Source organism: Nannobrachium achirus (genome assembly GCF_963921795.1).
Source record: "Nannobrachium achirus genome assembly, chromosome: 23".
Taxonomy (NCBI): domain Eukaryota; kingdom Metazoa; phylum Chordata; class Actinopteri; order Myctophiformes; family Myctophidae; genus Nannobrachium; species Nannobrachium achirus.
In genome coordinates, this window is record NC_137830.1 from 33,143,991 (window position 1) to 33,164,438 (window position 20,448).

General features: G+C 43.3%; 1 protein-coding gene across 2 annotated transcripts in view; it reads left to right on the forward strand.

Annotated features, from left to right (window-relative positions):
* The first annotated feature begins 12,161 nt into the window (after positions 1–12,161).
* impdh1b (IMP (inosine 5'-monophosphate) dehydrogenase 1b) overlaps positions 12,162–20,448 on the forward strand; it is a 56,353-nt gene continuing 48,066 nt past the window's right edge. The window contains exons 1-3 of one of the 2 annotated variants that reach the window (XM_080754062.1): positions 12,162–12,270; positions 17,695–17,793; positions 19,902–19,979. In XM_080754062.1, coding sequence (XP_080610188.1) covers positions 17,696–17,793; positions 19,902–19,979 — 176 coding nt within the window. In that variant the 5' untranslated portion in view covers positions 12,162–12,270; position 17,695. The remainder of the gene's footprint in view (positions 12,271–17,694; positions 17,794–19,901; positions 19,980–20,448) is intronic. The other variant, XM_080754063.1, reaches the window with a different exon arrangement.

Here is a 20,448-nt window from a genome sequence, read left to right on the forward strand (position 1 = left end):
TTTCATAAAACCATCTGGCCAAATCAAATTTCAAGATGGCGGCCATTTTTCAAGATGGCCGCCATAAAATACCATAGACCTGTCCTATTTGAATGATCTTGGTGTCAAATCATACATTTTTCACTATGTAGAATCCAAATTTGGACCCATGGACTTACTCACTGGCTTCCTTGTACCATATATCAGTCCCGGAATCCTAATATTCTGCTAAATTAGAGGTTTGTGTTATGTCTGACTCGGATAAAATGGGTGGTAGTGTATATCTTAGTATTGTTAGAGGTTTATAGTGTGTATGTGTGTGTGTGTGTGGGGGGGGGGGGGGTGGTAATGTAGTAATGTAGTAACTCAACAGAGCGGATTTCAATGCACAGCGGCTGACGTGGCTAAAATGCATGGTAGATATAATAGCGCCGTGGGATCACTCTTTGTCTAGTCTCTATTCTTCGACCTTTTCGACTAGGGTAACCCTGCCAGGAGTACAGGAGTACAAGACTCCTGCCGACATAGCTCTGGGGGTCATGGAGACACGCAAACTGCCTCACCACGATAAGGTGATGATCCCGTCGAGGCAGGAGGTAGTTTTTTTTTTGTCTTTTCTCTTTTTTTTTTTCTAGGGCCTAGGCAGTATAGTACAATAGTATAGTAGGCCTATACTACAACGCTTCTAAACCTCGCACCTGCAGCTGCACAGTGCCGTGCAGGTCAGACCAAAGTGGTAGCATTTGCATCGACTGCAGCATTCCAACTTGCATCCACACTTGGTCAGCTGCTGGCAACTCTCTGCAATGGGTGGGAGCTCAGTCCAATCAATCTGCCACAGATCTCCTTTCTTGGTCCAGCCCCAGTTGTCAGGAGTCTGCATTTCTGGTTGACATACTGTTGACTGACTCCAGATGCAGGCCGCTTGATAGGAAGCGCGCTTCACATGTTGCTTCAGTGCTGCTTGCGTCGGAGGAATGGCTTCGTATGGCCTCTGCTTCCGAGCAAACAAGTCCAACCTCGCATCATTGACACCTTCAGCTGTGCTGGATCGGTCGTACATCATGACCACAAACTTCTCCAAGGTTTTCAGGTCTTCATCATCCACTACAGGTGGGTAATGGCTGAGTTTGCTGAAGACACCAGAAGCCTCATCACAAACATTCCAGGTTTGCCACGCAGACTTCTTCCCCTTTACGCGGAATGCTGAAACAACATCGCAGCCAGTGAAGGCATGGAAGAAGAGCATCCCTTTGCTCTTTTCTGCAAGAGTGCAACACAGGTCATGAACAGAATCCACTTTAAGTTCTGTCTTTGGCCAAAGGCAACCCACTGCCCAGCCCTGAGGCTCATAGGGCAGGAGTCTATGTCCTGTTTCTGTGAGGCTGCTTGATGTACATTAAGTACCCCTAGTGGACATGATAATAGTTTGTCACAGGGACATACCCCAATCCAGCCTTTGATGCTGAGGTCATAGATTCAAGATGTATGACAAGGTCCATATATGGAGTTCCCTGATGTCTTCAATATTAAGCCCATATCTAACAGGACTTCATATGGGAATGCCCATATATGGAGGACACATTGGCCACATACCACACTAACAGAATCCATATATGGCCAAGACAGATGGCCAAGACAGCCCATATCTGTGTGACTGGTTCTACAGACAGGGATCTCCATGTATGGGCATAAAAGGGTATGTTGTCAGTTGTCATGGACATCATAGTACTTTCACATAACAAATAACTGAGTAAGCATGTTTGGGCTCTCACAGCATATCTCCATATACAGTACATGGACCTCCATATATGGGTACCAGGGGGTCTCCATATATGGGTAAACAGCCGTTTGGATGGCCCCCTGTAGTAACGCTGAGGACACCTGGGGGTCCCGGACCCTGTGGAAGACCCCTGGTATTAGCTACAGAGCCCAGGTACAGGTACAAAAGCTTTTATGCTTCAAGTATGATCTAATTGTTCTGGAGCAGGAGCAGAGCAAGGACTGTACTGAGATAGGCTCAGGGGTCATTCCGGGGGTCCCAGGTGAGGAGAGACCCCCACCAAAAGTCATAAAGGTTATTCTGGCTGCTTCAAAAGTGCAATATATGAACTTAGAATGTTTTAAAACCTTCAAAACAACTCTAATATTATGAGAATTGGACATTAACTGGCTGACATACTGTTCTGCGAGGTCCTAACATAGATGACCCCCCAGAAAGGGGGCTGGGGTCAGGAAAATCTGACACCCATCATTTTCTGACAGTTTGGTCCCTATAAATGCCAAAGCAGTAAAAAAATACATTTTAGCAAAGAAATCCTTAGAAGTACACTTCTTATCACACTAGGTAGTAACTCCGAGGACCCCCAGGGGTCCCGAAGCCCCTGTGGAAGACCCCTGGTATTTGTTACTACTTTTTTTTTGTTTTCAGAAAAAAAGTTTATGCTTCAATTATGATCTAATATGACTTTGTTCTGGAGCAGGAGCAGAGCGAGTACTGAGATAGGCTCAGGGGTCCATCTGGGGGGGTCCCAGGTGAGGAAAGACCCCAACCAAAAGTCAGAAAGCTTATTCTGGCTGCTTCAAAAGTGTAATAAATGAACTCAGAATGTTTTAAAACCTACAAAACAACCCTAATATTAAGAAAATTGGACATTAACTGGCTGGCGTACTGTTCTGGCATGCAGGTCCCAAACTAGATGATCCCCAGAAAGGGGGTGGGGGTCCGGAAAAGTTGACACCCATCATTTTCTCATAGTTTGGACTCTATAGAACCAGGATCTGCAAAAAGATCAATTTTAGCACAAAAATCCTACGGGAGCTGTTTTTTGGACGCATCGCACCACACTATTAGCAGAATATTAAGATTCCGGGACTGATATATGGTACAAGGAAGCCATTGAGTAAGTCCATGGGTCCAAATTTGGATTCTACATAGTGATAAATGTATGATTTGACACCAACATTATTCAAATAGGACAAGTCTATGGGATTTTATTGCGGAATGCAAGATTACTGTATATTCAATGGCGGCCATCATGAAAATTGGCCGCCATCTTGATTTTTTTTTTGGCCAGATGGTTTTCTGAAAAGAGCAATGCCTAAGGAGTATGTGTGCCAATTTTGGTGCTTGTATCCGCAAGTGAACGATTCACCTGTAATATGCACTTTATCTGCCTCGCTATAACTCTCTTCGGAGATGAGTAAACCTGGCTACGCGAGGCTAGGTTAATAGTCACATAGTCACTACAACATGTGGGTAATACCAGAGCCCTAGAATGGAGAGTTGCGTCACTCCCGTTCACTTCATGGGGCCAGGTCTTCTACGCACACATCTATTTGGCGTATAGTGACAAACGGCCAACCGGAAGTTTACAAAATGCATTGAAGTCTATGAGGTGTAAAGTGACAATGAACCACGTGACCAGCGCTGTTTCTGACCCCGCGGTGACACCACTCTCTGATTATACTGCTCTGGGTAATACTAAAGGGAGCAAAGACCTGCCATGAAAGGGGAAGAGAACAAAAACACATTGTATCCACTAGATGGCGATATAGCACAGTAAAGAGTGCAGAATAGACTTGATTCACACAGTGTTCAGATTAACACAGACAAATACAGATTCACACTGTAAAACAAAACAAAAAACTTGATTATAGTCTTCCTTCTTCCTTAGTTGCCACACACCCGCGCGTGTTGGATAACAATAGATCTACAAAGTATAAACACACACAAAACAATACATCATAAGACAAGGATTTGCAATGTCCTGCAAATGTCATAAGAGCGTTCACAATATCTGTGGAACCAAGTCAAACTAAATGTAATGCCTCAACTCCTACAATTTCAGGTGCTTGCCAGGGAGGGGGGGGGGGGGTCTACATGATATGATTATTTTGGTCACAGCCTGTCACAGCCTGAAAAGGTTGAGAACCAATGCAGTAGTGTAGACTACAACCTACAACCCCCTGGACAGGACCCTAGTATGTCACATGGTCTCTCAATCCAAACCTTGATGAACAGTCCCATCAGGGGGACATGCATGAGCTGTGAGCTGGGTGGTTGAGGTGTGAAGAATCTGAAACATCTACATGGAAAGTATGTTGGACTATGTCGCTGGAATGCTTGGACTGTATGGAGTGGATCCAGTGCGAGTTCACTCAAACATTTAATCAAGACATTTTACAACTCATGAGGTTGGCTTCACAGAATTAATTCTCACATTCTGATGTCTGTCTGTCTGTCTGTCTGTCTGTCTGTCTGTCTGTCTGTCTGTCTGTCTGTCTGTCTGTCTGTGTGTGTGTGTGTGTGTGTGTGTGTGTGTGTGTGTACAGTAGGCCTATATATTATATACTGTATATCCTTGTGTTCTTCATCAAAGTGGACCAATGTGAAGTGAATTAGAGAAGCAGACCATTATTGAGATCATCTGATAGATGATGATGCACACACACACACACACACACACACACACACACTCACACACACACACACACACACACACACACACACACACACACACACACACACACACACACACACACACACACACACACACACACACACACACACAGGATTCTTTTGTTGAGCGTGGTGGTTGTCCTGCTTTTGGCTTGAACCTTATGACATGACTTTTGCACCAGCGGGTCAATGAGTGTCCACCCAGCGTGCGCATGGCACTCATTACGCTTCTAAATGAGAAATTGGGTGAGTGGAGGCATCAGGGACATTTTGCACGAGCCTGGACGCAGAGGCATGAGAGGTGATCTGGAGGCCATGAATCCAGTGGTGAAAAGTACCAACGTACACAGTAGCCTATAACCCTTTTTTTTAGGGGGATTTTTAGTTTGGGCTCAGATTGGGCTGAAACCTTGACAAAATTCGGATTCCCATATCATAGACCAGTGGTTACAAAACCTTTTAGCTCAAACAATGTCAAACATTGGCCAAATTGTCAAATAGGCAGGGCCTATCAAATAAAAGAAAGAGGCAAACATCTGTGTTAATGTGATTGCTGTAACTGCTTGTCAGGGTGGGGGGGTTGCTATAGTTAAATTATGATTATTATTATTTTGGGGGGTCATGGCCTGAAAAGTTGCGGGAACCCTTGCTCTACGGTATACCAGAGGTGTTCACCACAGTGTACTTGCTTGACAGCAGAATGGATTGACTTTCGAGGGTTGTTGAGGGTGGTTAATGTAACACACTGGCTGGCACCTGGGTGCGAGCTTCACTCTGCGGTGTCAGGGAACAAGCACACGCTGTTGTGGTTCCGTTCTGGATTCTTGGAATCATGGTGCTCTCAGGGAAACCGGGCCAGGAACCGGCTTGTGTTTCCACCCGCACCAGTTTGAGTCCCAAGTTGCCCCACGTTCGATTCCAGGCCTGACCAGCAATGCGTTGAATATGATCGGTCAAATTGTTTTCATGGGGGAAATACAATCGACAATTGCATACAGTTTCTCTTTCTTTTATTTATGATGATGTTTTGCTTGCTTTTTCCAATTTTTATATCACAATTGTATCTTCCAACCTGTAGAATAGTGACATGCCCACGTTGAGGGCAAGAAGAAACAAGTATTCTTTGGTTTCAGTTCTGAACCAATTTTAGGTTTCTGAACCAATTCAATCAAAGAACGAACCGTTCAACCGGTTTTCTGTGTTTGCCTTTGTAAGGCCCTGGTTTCTTCAACTTAGGGTCGGTATACCTATACCTGTAGGGGGCTGAAAGTTACCACAATACTGATGTATTACCTTGCTTATTGTAAATCGCTCTGGATTAAGAGCGTCTGCCAAATGCGAGGAAGCTGCAGAGTTTATCCTACTTGTGAAAGAAAGAAAGAAAGAAAGAAAGGAAACTGTTAAGGTGAGGTTGTGGCTTTGTTATGAAAATAACATATCCGAAGAAGATATAATTGTTTGATCTAAATGTTGATCTGTAATAATAACTAGACCAGGTCACCTGGTTCTGCCAGACCCGCAATGAAAATCAGAATGCAAGGAAGGGGGGGGGGGGGGGGGGGGGTGGATCAGTTTTCACTAGTATGGCACTGAACTAACACATGAACACACAGGATTGTATAGGCTGAGCAGCTGGAAATGTTTCTGAGCTTGTAGATGGGCTGAGGAATTTATAGTGTCAGCAGCTCGTCAGCCAACTCAACTCAGCTGGTCCTGTACAGGTGACGGCACTCAAGGCAATCAGCCGAGCAAGGGAAGGGAGGGGCAGATGAGCAGTCAGAGGCAAACACAGGCACACTGAGGAAAAGAGGGACCGACCGACCGACCGACAGACCGACAAAGCCTTTTGTAGGCCGACCCCCTGGGTCTGGCAAACAGTGGTATATTTCATGCTGATCTTCTTTTTCTCCTGCACCACATCACCAGAACGGTTGTGCCCTATAAACCTCCGTATATTAAGTCTAGAAAAAAGCTACAACATATGGCAAACGTGTAGATCTTCTATTCTTGTGATTTAAAAACAAATAAATAAAACTGTTTTGATATTATCAAACTTAAACAACAAACATATCAGACAGTACACACTTCCCAAAAGGAAATGCATAGTATTTAATTCAATCTGACCAGAAGCATGGATAAAACACATCCCAACAGCCCATAAAAAAATGAATAACGAAGGATCAAATGCAGCAAATCCCACCCTGGATGTGCATGCTCCGTGTTCCTTATGGCTTGGCTTTGGTGTGACCCCGCAGGACGACCCGCATGGCTGTTAATGTTAATGCAAAGTAAATGTGTTGCTCTCTCCCAGCGCCAGTCCACTCCAGAGTCCTCCTCATTCTAATGCTCAAATCCTCTTTGTGAAAGTGACGTGGTACGTGCTACTGATAGAAAGCTGGATTAATGCCTTACACAGAGAGAGAGAGAGAGAGAGAAGGAGAAGGAGAGCAAGTGCTTTCATGGAGCATCAGGATAAAAGCCATCCACTCCATTTGACTTGTACAGAAGCCCCCTGCGGGCATCAAGTCTTTGCTCCCATCTCTAAGTCTTTCATCCCATTACCAAATGCCTTTATTATGAGAGTCTCTCCAAAGACCACAGGGAGAGGACGTCAGGACAGCAGTCTCTCTGGGACAACGTGCAGCAGCACAAGCCTCTGCTTGTTGGCATCATTTCCACGGTGACACCTCTCTCGGTGGGAGAATCTCCTAGTCAACGCCGTCTACTGACACGCCTTGTTTTGTGCGAGCAGGTGCACCCTAGCACAAGTGACGGAGCCAAGAGCCCATGCTGCAGCGCAACTCTGTGGGAACGCAGCTTCCTATCTGGTCACGGAGACGGCTAGGGAGAGTCAACACTGGACCCCAGAACTGGGATTAAGATAAGAGAATGCACTGAGACCAGGACAGTTTATGTTGTTCTAACAGTGTCTCTGCTCACAAGTGGCTCTGTTTTTACAACAGTCCTTCCACTTTTTTACCAAAATGTAGAATCTAACTGGCTGGTATCTGCAGTTATTTGGTGGAAACAACGCAGGTGATTGGTTTTCAGGCCAGAAGGAAGATTGAAGGCAGAGAGTGAAGCCACTGAGCTTCAAAGACTTGGTCTGATGATGGAAGGGTATGGATTGGATCACTTTGGAGCTGACGTGCAGAAGGAGGAGAGCAACCAGGTGGACTACCGTAGAATCGTAGGTGACGTTGAGCCCTCGTGCACTGACCTTTCACCCCGGGAAGGGGAACATCATTTAAGTCTGAGCCCCCATAAGCACGAAACGGCAGCCCAGCGGTACAAACGCATCCAGGCCGGTTTACACACCGAGAGGTGAGTTATAGCTAGGATGAAGGCTTTATTCAAGAGCAGTGGAGGAAAGTAACTACTGTATCTACTATACTATATACTATACTATTGTTCTTTTACTCAAGCAAATTTTGAATTCCATACTTTTACTTGTAACAGAGTATTTTTACAGTACAGTATTGATATTGAGTACTTTTTTCCACCACTGTTCAAGAGGTATTATGATCAGTAAATGCTGGAACAGTCAATAAATGTCATGTGTCAAGCCATTACAAAGCTATATGCACTATCTATCTTCAGCTTCTTTCTTTATCAGCCACCTTTTTTAACCACCCTAGTGTCCCTATTTTTGGAACGTCATAATCGGTGAACACTCTGCAAAGAAAAGGCGAACATTTGTGTTTGTGAGCTTCTTTCGGTCTAAGATATTTGGTGCACAGGGGAAGAAATAGGGGGGCCATGGTCTGGATAGAGCCCTGGAACCCCAGTCCATGAAGTACTGTAGGCATGTGGTTCTCAAAGTGGGTGCCATCGCCGTGACATACAGTATGTCATAATGGAATACTATTCTCTCAAGTTTTCCTCGTAACATAGTGTATCTTAAGGGGGAAGATTTAAATATTTACGTACCATAACATGACATAAATGTAAGTTTCTATATAGCAACAATTTAATTCAGGGATGCCTTGGATGAAAAGGTTATTGACAGGGGTGACGTGAGACAAAAAAAGTTGGAGAACCACTGAACTATAGGGTGTACGGTAAGTGGTTCTCCTTTATGAGGTGATAAAGAAATGTGGTTCTGTAATGAAATAGCTGCCATTTCCAGGTAAAAGTGAGAGAATCAGTATCAGAATGTAAGTCAAAGTCCATTACGGGCAGATAGAACACTTTTAAAAACAAAAGATAGGAAAGCACAAAAAACTGAGGAATTATGAACAGAGAGAAAAATGCTGTATCTCAACAATGTTCCAGTCAATCTGATATATTCTCCTCATTTTCTGAGCATGCATAGCCTAGGTTCTCTCTTGTGTTGATGCCCTGTAAGCCAGATACCATGCTTTCACGGCCTGCGTGCTGTATGTAAATAACGCTGGACGTAGTCGGATCAGTTTACATAGCCATGCACTCTTGCATTTCGTCTGACTTGCAAATGACCTTGAAGGTGGCCTGGTGGCCAATTGAAGGTGGTTTTTGGTCGACATGATGAGTTTCATTTGTGGGTCATTTAGGAGATCCCATAACAAATGGCTTCTCTTAGAGCAGTGGTTCTCAACCTGTGGGTCAGGACCCCCAGAGAGTTCCACATGATTTGTGGGCGGTCCCCAGAGCTTGTAGATCGCCTATTTTCACTACTTCTTAATTATCGTTCCATTTTATTCATGGGATTTCTTAAATGTGTTTGCTTGTTTGTTTGAAAATGTTTGGGAAACAGTGATCTAAGGGGTTTACGGTGCTATTTTGAGCTTGACACCTTCAGGGCCCTCCCCGGCAGTGCGGCACACACAGACACATTATCAAGCAACCGTACCAGCATAGGGAATGAATGCCAACCAGGCTGTATTCAAGTGCCCAGAATAGCCACTGCACACTACAGCACATACAGTCAGGAACCACTGACCCACATTTTGTGATGACCCACATTTGATTTGACACTATCAGGAAAAAGGAAGGAGATCCCCCTGAGTCTCCCTGGCAAACAGCCCTTGCTCAGGTATAATAATATGACACAAGAACAAACTATAATAATGATTATGACCTATCTGACCCAACAGGCAGTGGGCAGGGGAGGAGCGGTTAGGGGTTAAGTGTTTTGCTCCTGTAGGGACGCCTCGACACATTACTGGGGCCAATCGAACCTTGGACCTTCTTCTTCCCAGGTGGCCTCCCTACCCATATGGCCACCCTATACAAACCAACTGAGAAGTTAATAGACCCGTTTTGGCATAAAGAAAGTCCTTATGGGTTCTGCTAATAATTAATATCTGAGATTAAATATATCTGTACAGTAATACCACGTCAGTGTACAGCAGGGGCTCACAAACGTGTTTAGCTCAAGACCAGAGTTACAAAACATACATTATGAACGAACCCCTTAGGATAGTCCATGGTACCCCAGAACCGCACTGTTCCGGCCCGCAAATCAAAGTACCAGAGTGACTTAAACAGCACAGCTGTAAAAAAAAAAAAGAAGAAGAAGAAAAAAAAAAAGTCAGCATTTTGTAACAGAACATTCTTGTGTTGTGAAGCAAGGACAGATGCAGGCATTTTTCTGGGCTGGCAAATGGCCTATCTTAAGCAATCTGTCATGTTTACCAAATTAATGCAGTTTTACCATTTCAGAAATATCTATTTTCAATGCAGTTGCCCAATGTGTAGCGTCTCACTGTGCTGCCCTCTGGAAAAGAATGCTGCTTAACCTCTTAAACCCTGTATGTCAAATATGGTGAAAATAGACGATCTAGAAGTTTGGCACCCCATCGATACTTGCTCACCCAGTCCGTCAACATATAGTTTCAATAGTCTCTGACTGAGCTCACCAATGTGACTGATGTAATTAAAACAATTAGACTCTGTGTGTGCCTTGTGACTACCGCACAACCCCACACTCGTGGCATACACACAGTGGTGAAAAAAAGTACAATTATTTTATGTAAAGAAAAGTCCGGAATTCAAAATGTACTTGAGTAAAAGTAGCCTATAAAAGTATCTAAATGTGCTTAAAGTACCAAATGTAGAATCTAATCATTATGCAGAATGTCCCATTTTAAAAGTTTCAAATGTATAAACATCCTTAGAAAATAGCAGATCTACATGCAAGCTCATAACGCATTTTCGGACATAATATTTTCAAATGGCCGAAATGTGCTAAAGTGGTTAAAGTATGTTTTGTAATAAAGATCTATAAATCTACAAAGTAACTAATAGTTATCAAATAATTGCAGTGGAGTAAAAAGTAAAATATTTGCCTCTGAGATAGTAGTGGAGTAGAAGAAAAGGTATAAAAAAAAAGTAAAAAAAAAAAAAAAAAAAAAAAAAAGTACCTCAAAAGTACAGTCTGCCTACTTGAGTACATGTATCTCGTTGACCGGGTATCCCAGGGCTCTGATAACACCCTGTTTTTCCCTCTACACCAAATCTATTTGTACAGCTGACCTACAAGTTCACAACTTTGCAGCTTTGCAACACTTTGTGCCAAACAGGGAGACACTGGGTACCATTTGTATAGTCTCTGGTAAGACTCCGGTAGTACTAGGGATGAAACCCTTGACCTTCCAACATGACAGGGGTCACCACCAGCCTGGCTTGTGGTGGACATTTTTGTCAAAATTATATTTGTTGCCATGGACATGGCTACAACATGAGCTGACATACAGGGAACACATAAAGGGCTAGCCTTAAATGTGTTAGTGCAGTCAAACGGTCTTAAGTGGGTCGAGGGACCTTCCTTGAGGGGGTTCCAAATGGGCCCTTACAGTTCTGTAAGTGTACAGGTCTGAGAGTGTACACTCTCAGTGTTAAAGGGGTCCTTGAAAATAAAAAAAGGTTATAACCACTGTACTAGTGGACTCTAATGTGCCTGCCATACATATAGTGAGTAAATATTCTGAAGAAGGCCTGGAGACTGACATTCAGTCATTGTGAACGCACCCAGGCATGCGCACGCCCATGTCATGTGGGGTGCCCTTTAGGGCGAGGTCACGTCTCGTCCTTAGGGCGTCTTACTGGTTGCGACCGTAGGTCGCAGTTAACTATGAAAACCGGCATCTTGTCCGTACATCCTTCCTTCCTCCTCAATTTTGTTGACATTGTGACATCACATGGTGTGACATCATGTGTGAATTCCGTCCTGTGACCTTGTCCTAAAGTGACCTTTAGGACAAGGTCACTTTGCGCCCTTAGGCGTCTTACTGGTATATTAATAAAAACACATACTTTTACTGTTGGTGCTTTAAGTAGGCCCATATTTGTTTGCCAATACTTTTGTACAGAGTAGCCTATATCTAAATTGGAGCATTGATACTTTTACTTTTCTAAAACAAATGAGTAGGCCTACTTTTTCCTCCACTGATTATAATATTATTATAAAAATGTTTGGGGGGGATGAAAGTAGGTAGTGTATAGCCTATATAATAATCAACGGTCTTCACACTGGCACACCACGCCGTTTCTGCAACCTGCTTCCACTAGATTACAGCCAGCCAGAGCCAGACTGAGGAGACTGAGAGAGAGCATATCGAGGGTTAAACACGTGGTTGACGGAGGGTGGAGTGAGACAGAGAGAGGGGATGTGACGCTGTATGACTGCCAGTACATAACACACCAACACACACACGCTACTGCCAAGGCAAGGCAAGCTGAACCCGAATCTGTCTGCTTTTATATAGACGCCGGAACCGGGGCCGGGGTAGTATAGTAGCCTGGTGGTACCATTTATTATCATCATCATCATCCTCATCATCACATTTTTACTGTAGTGTGGAGCGACTATAGGACAACACCGCGGAACATCTGCTTTGTTCTTCAAGGTAACAAAAAAAAGAAAAGAACATTGTGTAGGCTACACAAGCTTGGAAAGTTGATCATTTTTTTTAACTTGAAACGTGGACAACGTGTCATCACCATCACCAGCTCACTAGAGAGGAGGTTTATAAATAGCTTTGATCCTAGTTAAAAAATAATATGTAGCCACCACCATGGGGTAGATGTGCATGTGCGCACGCACGCACGCGGCGGGGTAAGAAAAACAAAACGAAACGGTTACTTAATAATAACGGATGAGTTTCTGGGGTCTTTTTTTTTGTAACGCGTGCATGTGAGGTAGGCGTTGCGGTCTCCCATAAGGAAATACTAGCTGATCGTTGCTACTGCTGTGTGCTGCTGCTGCTGTGCTAACCCGTAGCACATGTGTATGTGTGTGTGTGTGCAAAGTGGAGCTATGGTCGAGCCTGTAATATGTAGTATGAATGTGCGCACCAAAAATAGCCGATCTACAAGCTCAACAACGCGTCACGCTGCCTCGCGTTGTGAGCTTGTAGATCGGCTATAGTTGAACGTGTGCGTGTTGTGTGTGTTTTTTTTTAGCTTGTAATGTCTGCTAGTATCTGCTCAATTCAAGCTTTCAGATTGCATTGCACACCACTTCGTTCTTTCGGGTTATTAAACAACATCGATTTATTTTTATTTTTACGCCATATGTTACACTCAATCTGACCTCATGTGTTTTAGTTTTTCAGTTTTTTTTCTATCCATATTCATTGTGGTTGATGATGATCTCATCAAATATGACTGTGTGTGTGCGCTGTGTCCTCCCTCGTCATGTGTAGGCTATATTTTCATTGTTCAGTGATATAACAGATCTGATGGTGATGGCTGATGATGCTGGGGGGGGGGGTCCATTCCTATCTTTAATGGCCGAATATTAAACCAGAAGCCTAATTGGGCTATCAAATATAGACTCAGACAGCAAAATTCATTTTTTAAATGTATGTATTTAATATTATCTATTAAAATTCCACCCATCATTATGGGCCTAACGTGTCAAATATGAAAGGACGTTATTATTATTATTATGGGTCTAATTTAAAGGTCAGAGTCAAACAGTGAATAGCCTACAGTTGGGTTGAAACAGCATGCATAGTGCATCCATGCCATGCTGCCATTGCTGGCACACTGACTGCTGCTGTGTATGTGGGTTAGGACTATAAATAACCCGGTTGGCACTTGGCAGAGTGAGATGACAATTACAGTGTGTTGTAACTTAACCTCATAACTCTGCCTCTGAATTATTATTTATTTTTATATAGGCTAGACATAGACATCAGACACAGCCTTGTGAGTGTAATGATGCATCTTAATACATTGAAAACAGGAAAGCATCTGTGTCATTTTAGATTTTATGGTGTAAGAACTTTAGGAGGCATTAGTAGAATCGGCCTCTTAATGTTATGTATAGCCTACAGCAGATGTATATGTTCGCCCCAATGTAGGTCACTGGGCCAATAGTTGAGATGATAAAGCATCCAGCCGAGCTAAATACATGTACGTCATCATTTATTAGGTGTGCCTGCGCACATACAACGTGTCTGATTCGGTTGACCTTTACAACATGGGCTATTTGTAACAACATGTGCTATATGACATGTAACCCTGCAACATGGTTCTAATATGACATGATGTAGCCTTACAATATAGGCTATATGACATGATGTAGCAAGGCCTGTCACAATTATTACATAATAATCATCTAATCGCAATTATTTGGCATAATCAAAATTATTGTTATTTTATAATCGCCATAAGCGTTTCCATGATGAAACATGTTCATATATTTTCAAACGTTTTCAAAGACTGGGAATAGCAGCAGATCTACAAGCTCACAACGCGTCGCTATATGACAGGATGTAACCTTACAACATGGGCTATATGTAGCCTTGCCCCTAAAATGATGAAATTCCAGGCCTGCTTTACATGTATGCAACCTTACAACATGTTGCCCATGTGCTCGTGTCTGTTTATCATGATCAGTTAATGGGTTGACCGGGCCATAGTGTCAGCAGCAGCACACATGGCGTCACCACTACGGTTTCCGTGTATGTGTTGCCTGCACGGACTGCATTTCTTCATTCTTTTTGACCTGGTTTGTTGTTTCCTGTAAGACAGCCTGGTGGCTGGCTCCCCAACCTCTTCTGTATCAGGGCCCACTTGAAAATCCTGAAAGCGTTTGCGGCCCAGTGGGCCCACCCATCTGACCACGTGGGCCGAGTGCCTTTTAAGAGTTATCTGTTTATTCTAGTGATCGATCAATTGATTGTGTTCTGGCTTATTGGATCAAATGGATCTATAAGTGAGAACAAATGTCTCGAGGTATTGAAGAAAAAGTAGGCTATCATGCATTTTTTATTGTTTTAATGTATTAGGCCTATAATATCATACTGAGTGGTTTTGCGGCGCTACAGAATACTGTCTATCTCTCCAGGAGGCACACATGCTCTCTGCTGACTGAAGGAGAGACTTCAGAATAGAGATACATTGCTTTCTCCTACTCCCCGATTTCGATACCCATAGCTTGGGTAGCAGTTGATACAGAGTACCGATCCGATACCAGTGTGTAATTTAAACATAATCTTTGACAGTGGTTCTCAAAGTGGGGTCCAGGGACGCTAATTTCTCCTCGAGGGGGTTCCAAATGGACCCTTACATATTCAGTACATTCAAGAGTTACAGAACCTGTACAGTATTATAATGACACAGATGCTTTTCTGGTTTTATTGGAATAAGATGCAACTCACCCACAAGGCTGTTTTTGATGACTCTATAAAATAATGATGATGATAATAATAATACACAGTCAGACACACTCTCAGAGGTATGGTATTCCTTGAAATGAAATGGCTTGAGAACCATCTAGGAATAAATCAGAATTCCGTGAACAATTATGCAGCTACAAGCTTTGATTGATTGAAGAGTTTATTAGAAGTTTGCATTTGAAAAAAAGTACAGTTTCATGACGGCACAAATCACTGGTACAAGGTCTACTAAAAGGAGATCCTAGAAAGCCACGGCTTATTTCCACAGGAACCACACTTTATGTAAGCTTGATAAACAAGCTTGGTAAACTAATAATGTAATCCATGGGACATTATATTAATTCGCGTTCATGCATCAGCGGCGGCGGAAGTCATTCAAGGCACCAACCTGCTCATCGGGAGCAATTAAGGGTTCAGTGGGTTCTTGCTCAAGGACACTTCGACAGTAACTCTGGGGGGGGGGGGGGGGGGGAGCCTGGGATTGAACAAGCGTCCAGTTCCGGTTCTCAAATTACCTGCTGAGCCACTGCCGCCCCTAAAATAGTACAGTAAGAGTATAAAACGGTTGTGCAACATCAACTGAAACGTTCAAAATATTACTGTAAATGAATGATCCTCATGTGAGGAATTATGTAGTGGGTCTCGGAACGGCATAGATAGACTGGCATACTCGCCGATGCCAGCATTTTAGGCAGTTTCAGCAGCTTTGATTGGAACAACTCTACTGCAGAATGCTGTCTGTCTCTCCAAGAAGCATACAGTGTCTAGGGATGGGATGGGACGATATGAAAATTTCATATCACGATTATTGTGACAAAAGAAATCGCAATTTTCAATATTATCACGATATTCAAAATCCATTATCCTGGGGCGGAACATTTGCCAAAAAATAGCCGATCTACAGTACAAGCTCACAATGCTATTTTTTGGCAAAGACGTTTGATAGATTTGATAGAAAAAAAAGTATGTTTATTATATACCTTTTACCAATTATAGAGGGTTTAAATGTTACCGGATATGCAGCTCGGCAAATAAAAGGTGAATTGATCCCAGTGCATGACGGTCGAGGACGATATCACGATAAATTAAATCTCCACGATACGATTATCGTGAGTGTTTTTTTTTCATCATGATAAACGATAATATCGCATATCGTCCCATCCCTTTTAGTCTCTCTCTCTCTCTCTCCCTCACTAGTGCCAGGTGCACTGACCCGGTGCTGGCTGACTGGAGGAGATGTTTCTGTTGCTATGGTTACGTCTTTTTATTTCTGAGAAGGTCATATAAGCTCTTGTCGGCAAATAGGCTGTATAGCTGCTCCTCACTGGACCCGGCTGGCTGTGTCCGGGCACCAGCGTGTATCGTTTTAACCACTTAAAGAAACCCATTAAGACCATGAGGTCGTTTCTAAGACTGCCTTCTAAATCAGTGGTTCTCTTCACCTCACTCAAGATTATTCAAAACAAAAAAATAAATAAAAATTATATAATAATAATAACAGTTGTACGTGGCACGCTGTGAGCTTGTATATCTAACACTAAAATCTAAAAGAACACAGCTTTACCAGTTGTAATGGGTTAAACCCTGTACAGTATATCGTCGTTGTCGGGTGGAAACCTTGTATGTCCAAAATCGTTCGTTTTGTGTTGATCATTTTAAAAAGGATTTAAAGTAGTGAAAATAGCCGATCTGCAAGCACACAACGCCTCGCGGTGCGAGGCGTTGTGTGCTTGTAGATCTGCTATTTTCCCTAGTTTTGTGCGACAATCTTGTATGATAAAGCAGGACCTTTACTTTGCGAAAAAACGTACAAATGTGAAACTTTGAGATACAAGGTTTCTGCCCGACAGTGACGATATCCCCCCGCCACACAAAAACGTCTTCACTGAAAGCAGCATGTAGGTTTTCTACGTCAATACTCAATCTCGGTATCAACAGTGTAGGCCTGGGCGATATGGGCAAAATCTAATATCTATCACATAATTTATGGCACAACAGTATGATCGGTTAAGACAGCGCAGCGGATTATTAACCCATTTAGGCCTGAACACATTATGACGCAATATTTTATGCTTTAAATATAAAAAAATAGCAGATATACAAGCTCACAGCGCGGCACCGAGTGCCGCGCTGCAAGCTTGTAGATCTGCTATTTTTGGAAAATCGTGAAAATTAGAATTTTGACCCGATCCTATAAGTGTCTTTTGAATCCTTCTAAGATATTTGGAAAAAACCTACGTTTCTATGTCAGCAATCTGGCCAGCCATCGTCAAAGAAAAGGTCCTTTTCACTTAACTGGAGCTCAGTTAGTCTGTTCTTGAGAGACTACTATGTCAGTGGTTCTCAAACCTTTTCATGTGAAGGACCCCCAAAATGATATTTATTTGGCCACGGACCCGCATCTCAAAATATTTAGTTCCAGGGACCCCCCAGAAGCAAAATTTGAGTTATAACCGTTCGCTTTGAAAATACATATTCAAAGATTTGCACACATTTTCATGACTTTTTCAAAAATAGCAGATCTACAGGCTCACAGCGCGGCACTCTGTGCCGCGCTGTGAGCTTGTATATCTGCACTGGTTAAAGTAGTCAATAATTCTAGGCCTAAATGGGTTAATCTGTGTGGTTTTCTCTTTTCGACAGCATGGCAGATTATCTGATCAGTGGCGGTACAGGCTACGTCCCTGAAGACGGACTCTCGGCTCAGCAGCTCTTCGCCGTTGGTGACGGCCTCACATACAAGTGGGTTCAGCTTCCTCTTCTTCATCACTCAAATGTCATGCACTAGACCAGTGGTTCTCAACCTGTGGGTCGGGAGTCGGGACCCCCACATGATTCACTCTTATTTTTTATTTATTTATTTATTTTTTTCGGGGGGGGGGGGGGGGGGTCCTTAGATGACCGTGAAGAGACAATTTAAGGACTTTTAAGACCTCTTTGATGCCTCCAAAGAAAGGTATTTTTACTGCATCAAAATGAATCTACAAACTATGCTATAACAACTGGTTAAACACTAGCCAAATTGTCGGATAATATGAGAAAGAGGCAAGATGTAATGTGTCAAATCCTACAATTACAAGTGCCTGTCAGGGTCGGGGGTCCCTGACAGGCTTGCCGAGCTATGAGGCCCATAGGGCAGGAGCCTATCTCCTGTTTTTTAGCGTGAGTAAGTACATCTTAGCGTGAGTAAGTACATCCCATGGAGATGATGCTAGTATGTTGCAGGGTAAGTCTCCAGTTCAACTATGATTATTTGGGGGGTCCCCTGTTCAATTACGATTGTTTTGGGGGGTCGGTATGGCCTGAGAACGTTGCGAGCCACTGCATTAGAGTCTAATGCAGTGGCTCGCAATCTTCCTTTTTGAGCTGTGCTCCTGGAAGCTCCAACATTGGGCTTTGTCCGGTTCCCCAAACAATGACCGGGCCACAAAACATGTGAAGCATGGCCTACATCTGGTCTAGACATGGCCTACATCGTGGCACAAACGCCTCAAAGTTTATTGTACGCCCTGGGTCCCATTGGCCAAGCTTCGCAGGACGCGCTGTGATTGGCCAGCGGGACCCTTGAAGAAACTGCACTCAGTCGAGGTGCCAACTTGCGCCTGGTGCACTCGTGGCCATGTATGGCCTACTTGTGCGACAGCAGAGCGCGCACACCTTGTTATTTGTATATCAGGTCGCACTTGTTGTCTGTGACGTCACCAAGAATGCTGGTCCCTCATTGGCTGTTGATGGTGATGTCACCTAAAATGCTGGTCCCTGATTGGCTACGGGCATGAACACAGATACGTGACAGATGCGCCACAGAACGCAGTACTTGCGTTCTCTGCTGGTGCAAGTAAGAAATGTTTTTTTTAACCGCACAGTATGCCCAGGCATTGGGTCGCAGATCTCCCCATTTGATATTGGGGAATTTAAGGAGGCCGTTTCTACTCATCTGCCGTAGCCGTACAAAGCTTAAATAGCCTAATATCTGTGGTACCCCAGTCTACACCGTAAAATTCTCTTAAAAAACAATTGGAACAAGTGCAATTGTGTTACGTTTGTACACTCTTGGAGTCACAGACCCACAAAAGCCTATTTTGGCTACTAAGTATCAATAATTCTAGCTGGGAGGCCCTCAAGGAGCCCTGGGGTCCTGGCTTGACACCTTGTTGAGAACCACTGCACTAGGCAAGTAAAATAAAAAAAGATCCGATACCTGTAATTGTGATACCTGTGGACGGTGGTTCTCAAAGTGGGGTCCAGGGACCATCTGGGTTCCTAGAGGGGGTTCCAAATGGACCCTTAGAGGTCTTTAACTCTTGAGTGTGTGTACAAATGGAACAAAGTGGACCCTTACGGGAGCATGTGGTTCATTTTGTACACTCTTGAGTTATGGGGGTCTTTGAAATTAAAAGGTTTGAGAACCACTGATCTAACATAATAATGTTTAAAGTGCAGCTACAACTACAAGTTAGTAAAATAATAATGTAAATAGTACAGTAAGAGTATAAAAATATGTCTGTAAATGATTGTATATGATCATCATACGATGAATTACGTGGTATCGGAATGGCATACTGCCATACTAACCGATACCAGCATTTTAGGCAGTATCGGCAGCTTTTCCCAATACTGGTATCGGAACAAATCTACTAATTTCAACGCGAAAAGGTTCTTGTGAACCTCTCGTGAAAGTTTTCATATAATTGTAGTGGAGTAAACGTATAATATTTGCCTCTGAGATGTAGTGGAGTAGAAGTACATTTTCAGTGCTGAGCACGCACACCAGTGGGGTGGGGGCTGGGGTGGGGGGGATGTGTGCAAGCCGACCGATTTGTAACGGCAAACACATTTTGAACCAGCAGATCTGACCAACAGTGCGTTGTCTCGGACGGTCAAACGGCTGAAGCGCTTTGCTCTAAAGGAGACGGGTTGACTTACAAGTGAGTAGAACAGTCGACTTCTAACAATTTTGTCACTGTATTGTGAAAAGAAAAAAGAAAGAACTTGTCTCCCCCAGGTGATGAGTTAATACAATGGGAAGCAAATAATTGTCCCACTTAAAAAAAGCTCTTCCACTTGAATTAGACGGTTGTTTTGGAGCCATGCCAAATTCTTAACCTGATGTTTTGGTGTCCGTATGATTGTACTGAGTGCATGGCATGTGTGAATGCTGGCACTAATCCTGATGACAGGGATGATATTTGCTTCCAGCAGTGATATTGCATTACTGCATTAATAACTGCAACTAACAATCATACATTAGAAGAGCATTGCATGTTCTGTTGTGATTCCCTTAACACCCCGGCTCTCAATAAAAGCTTCTTTCAAGATCTGATTAATCAAAGCTTAATTCAGGGTCTGATGTACAGTATCAGAACTTAATCCAGGCTCTAATTTAGATTTAGATTC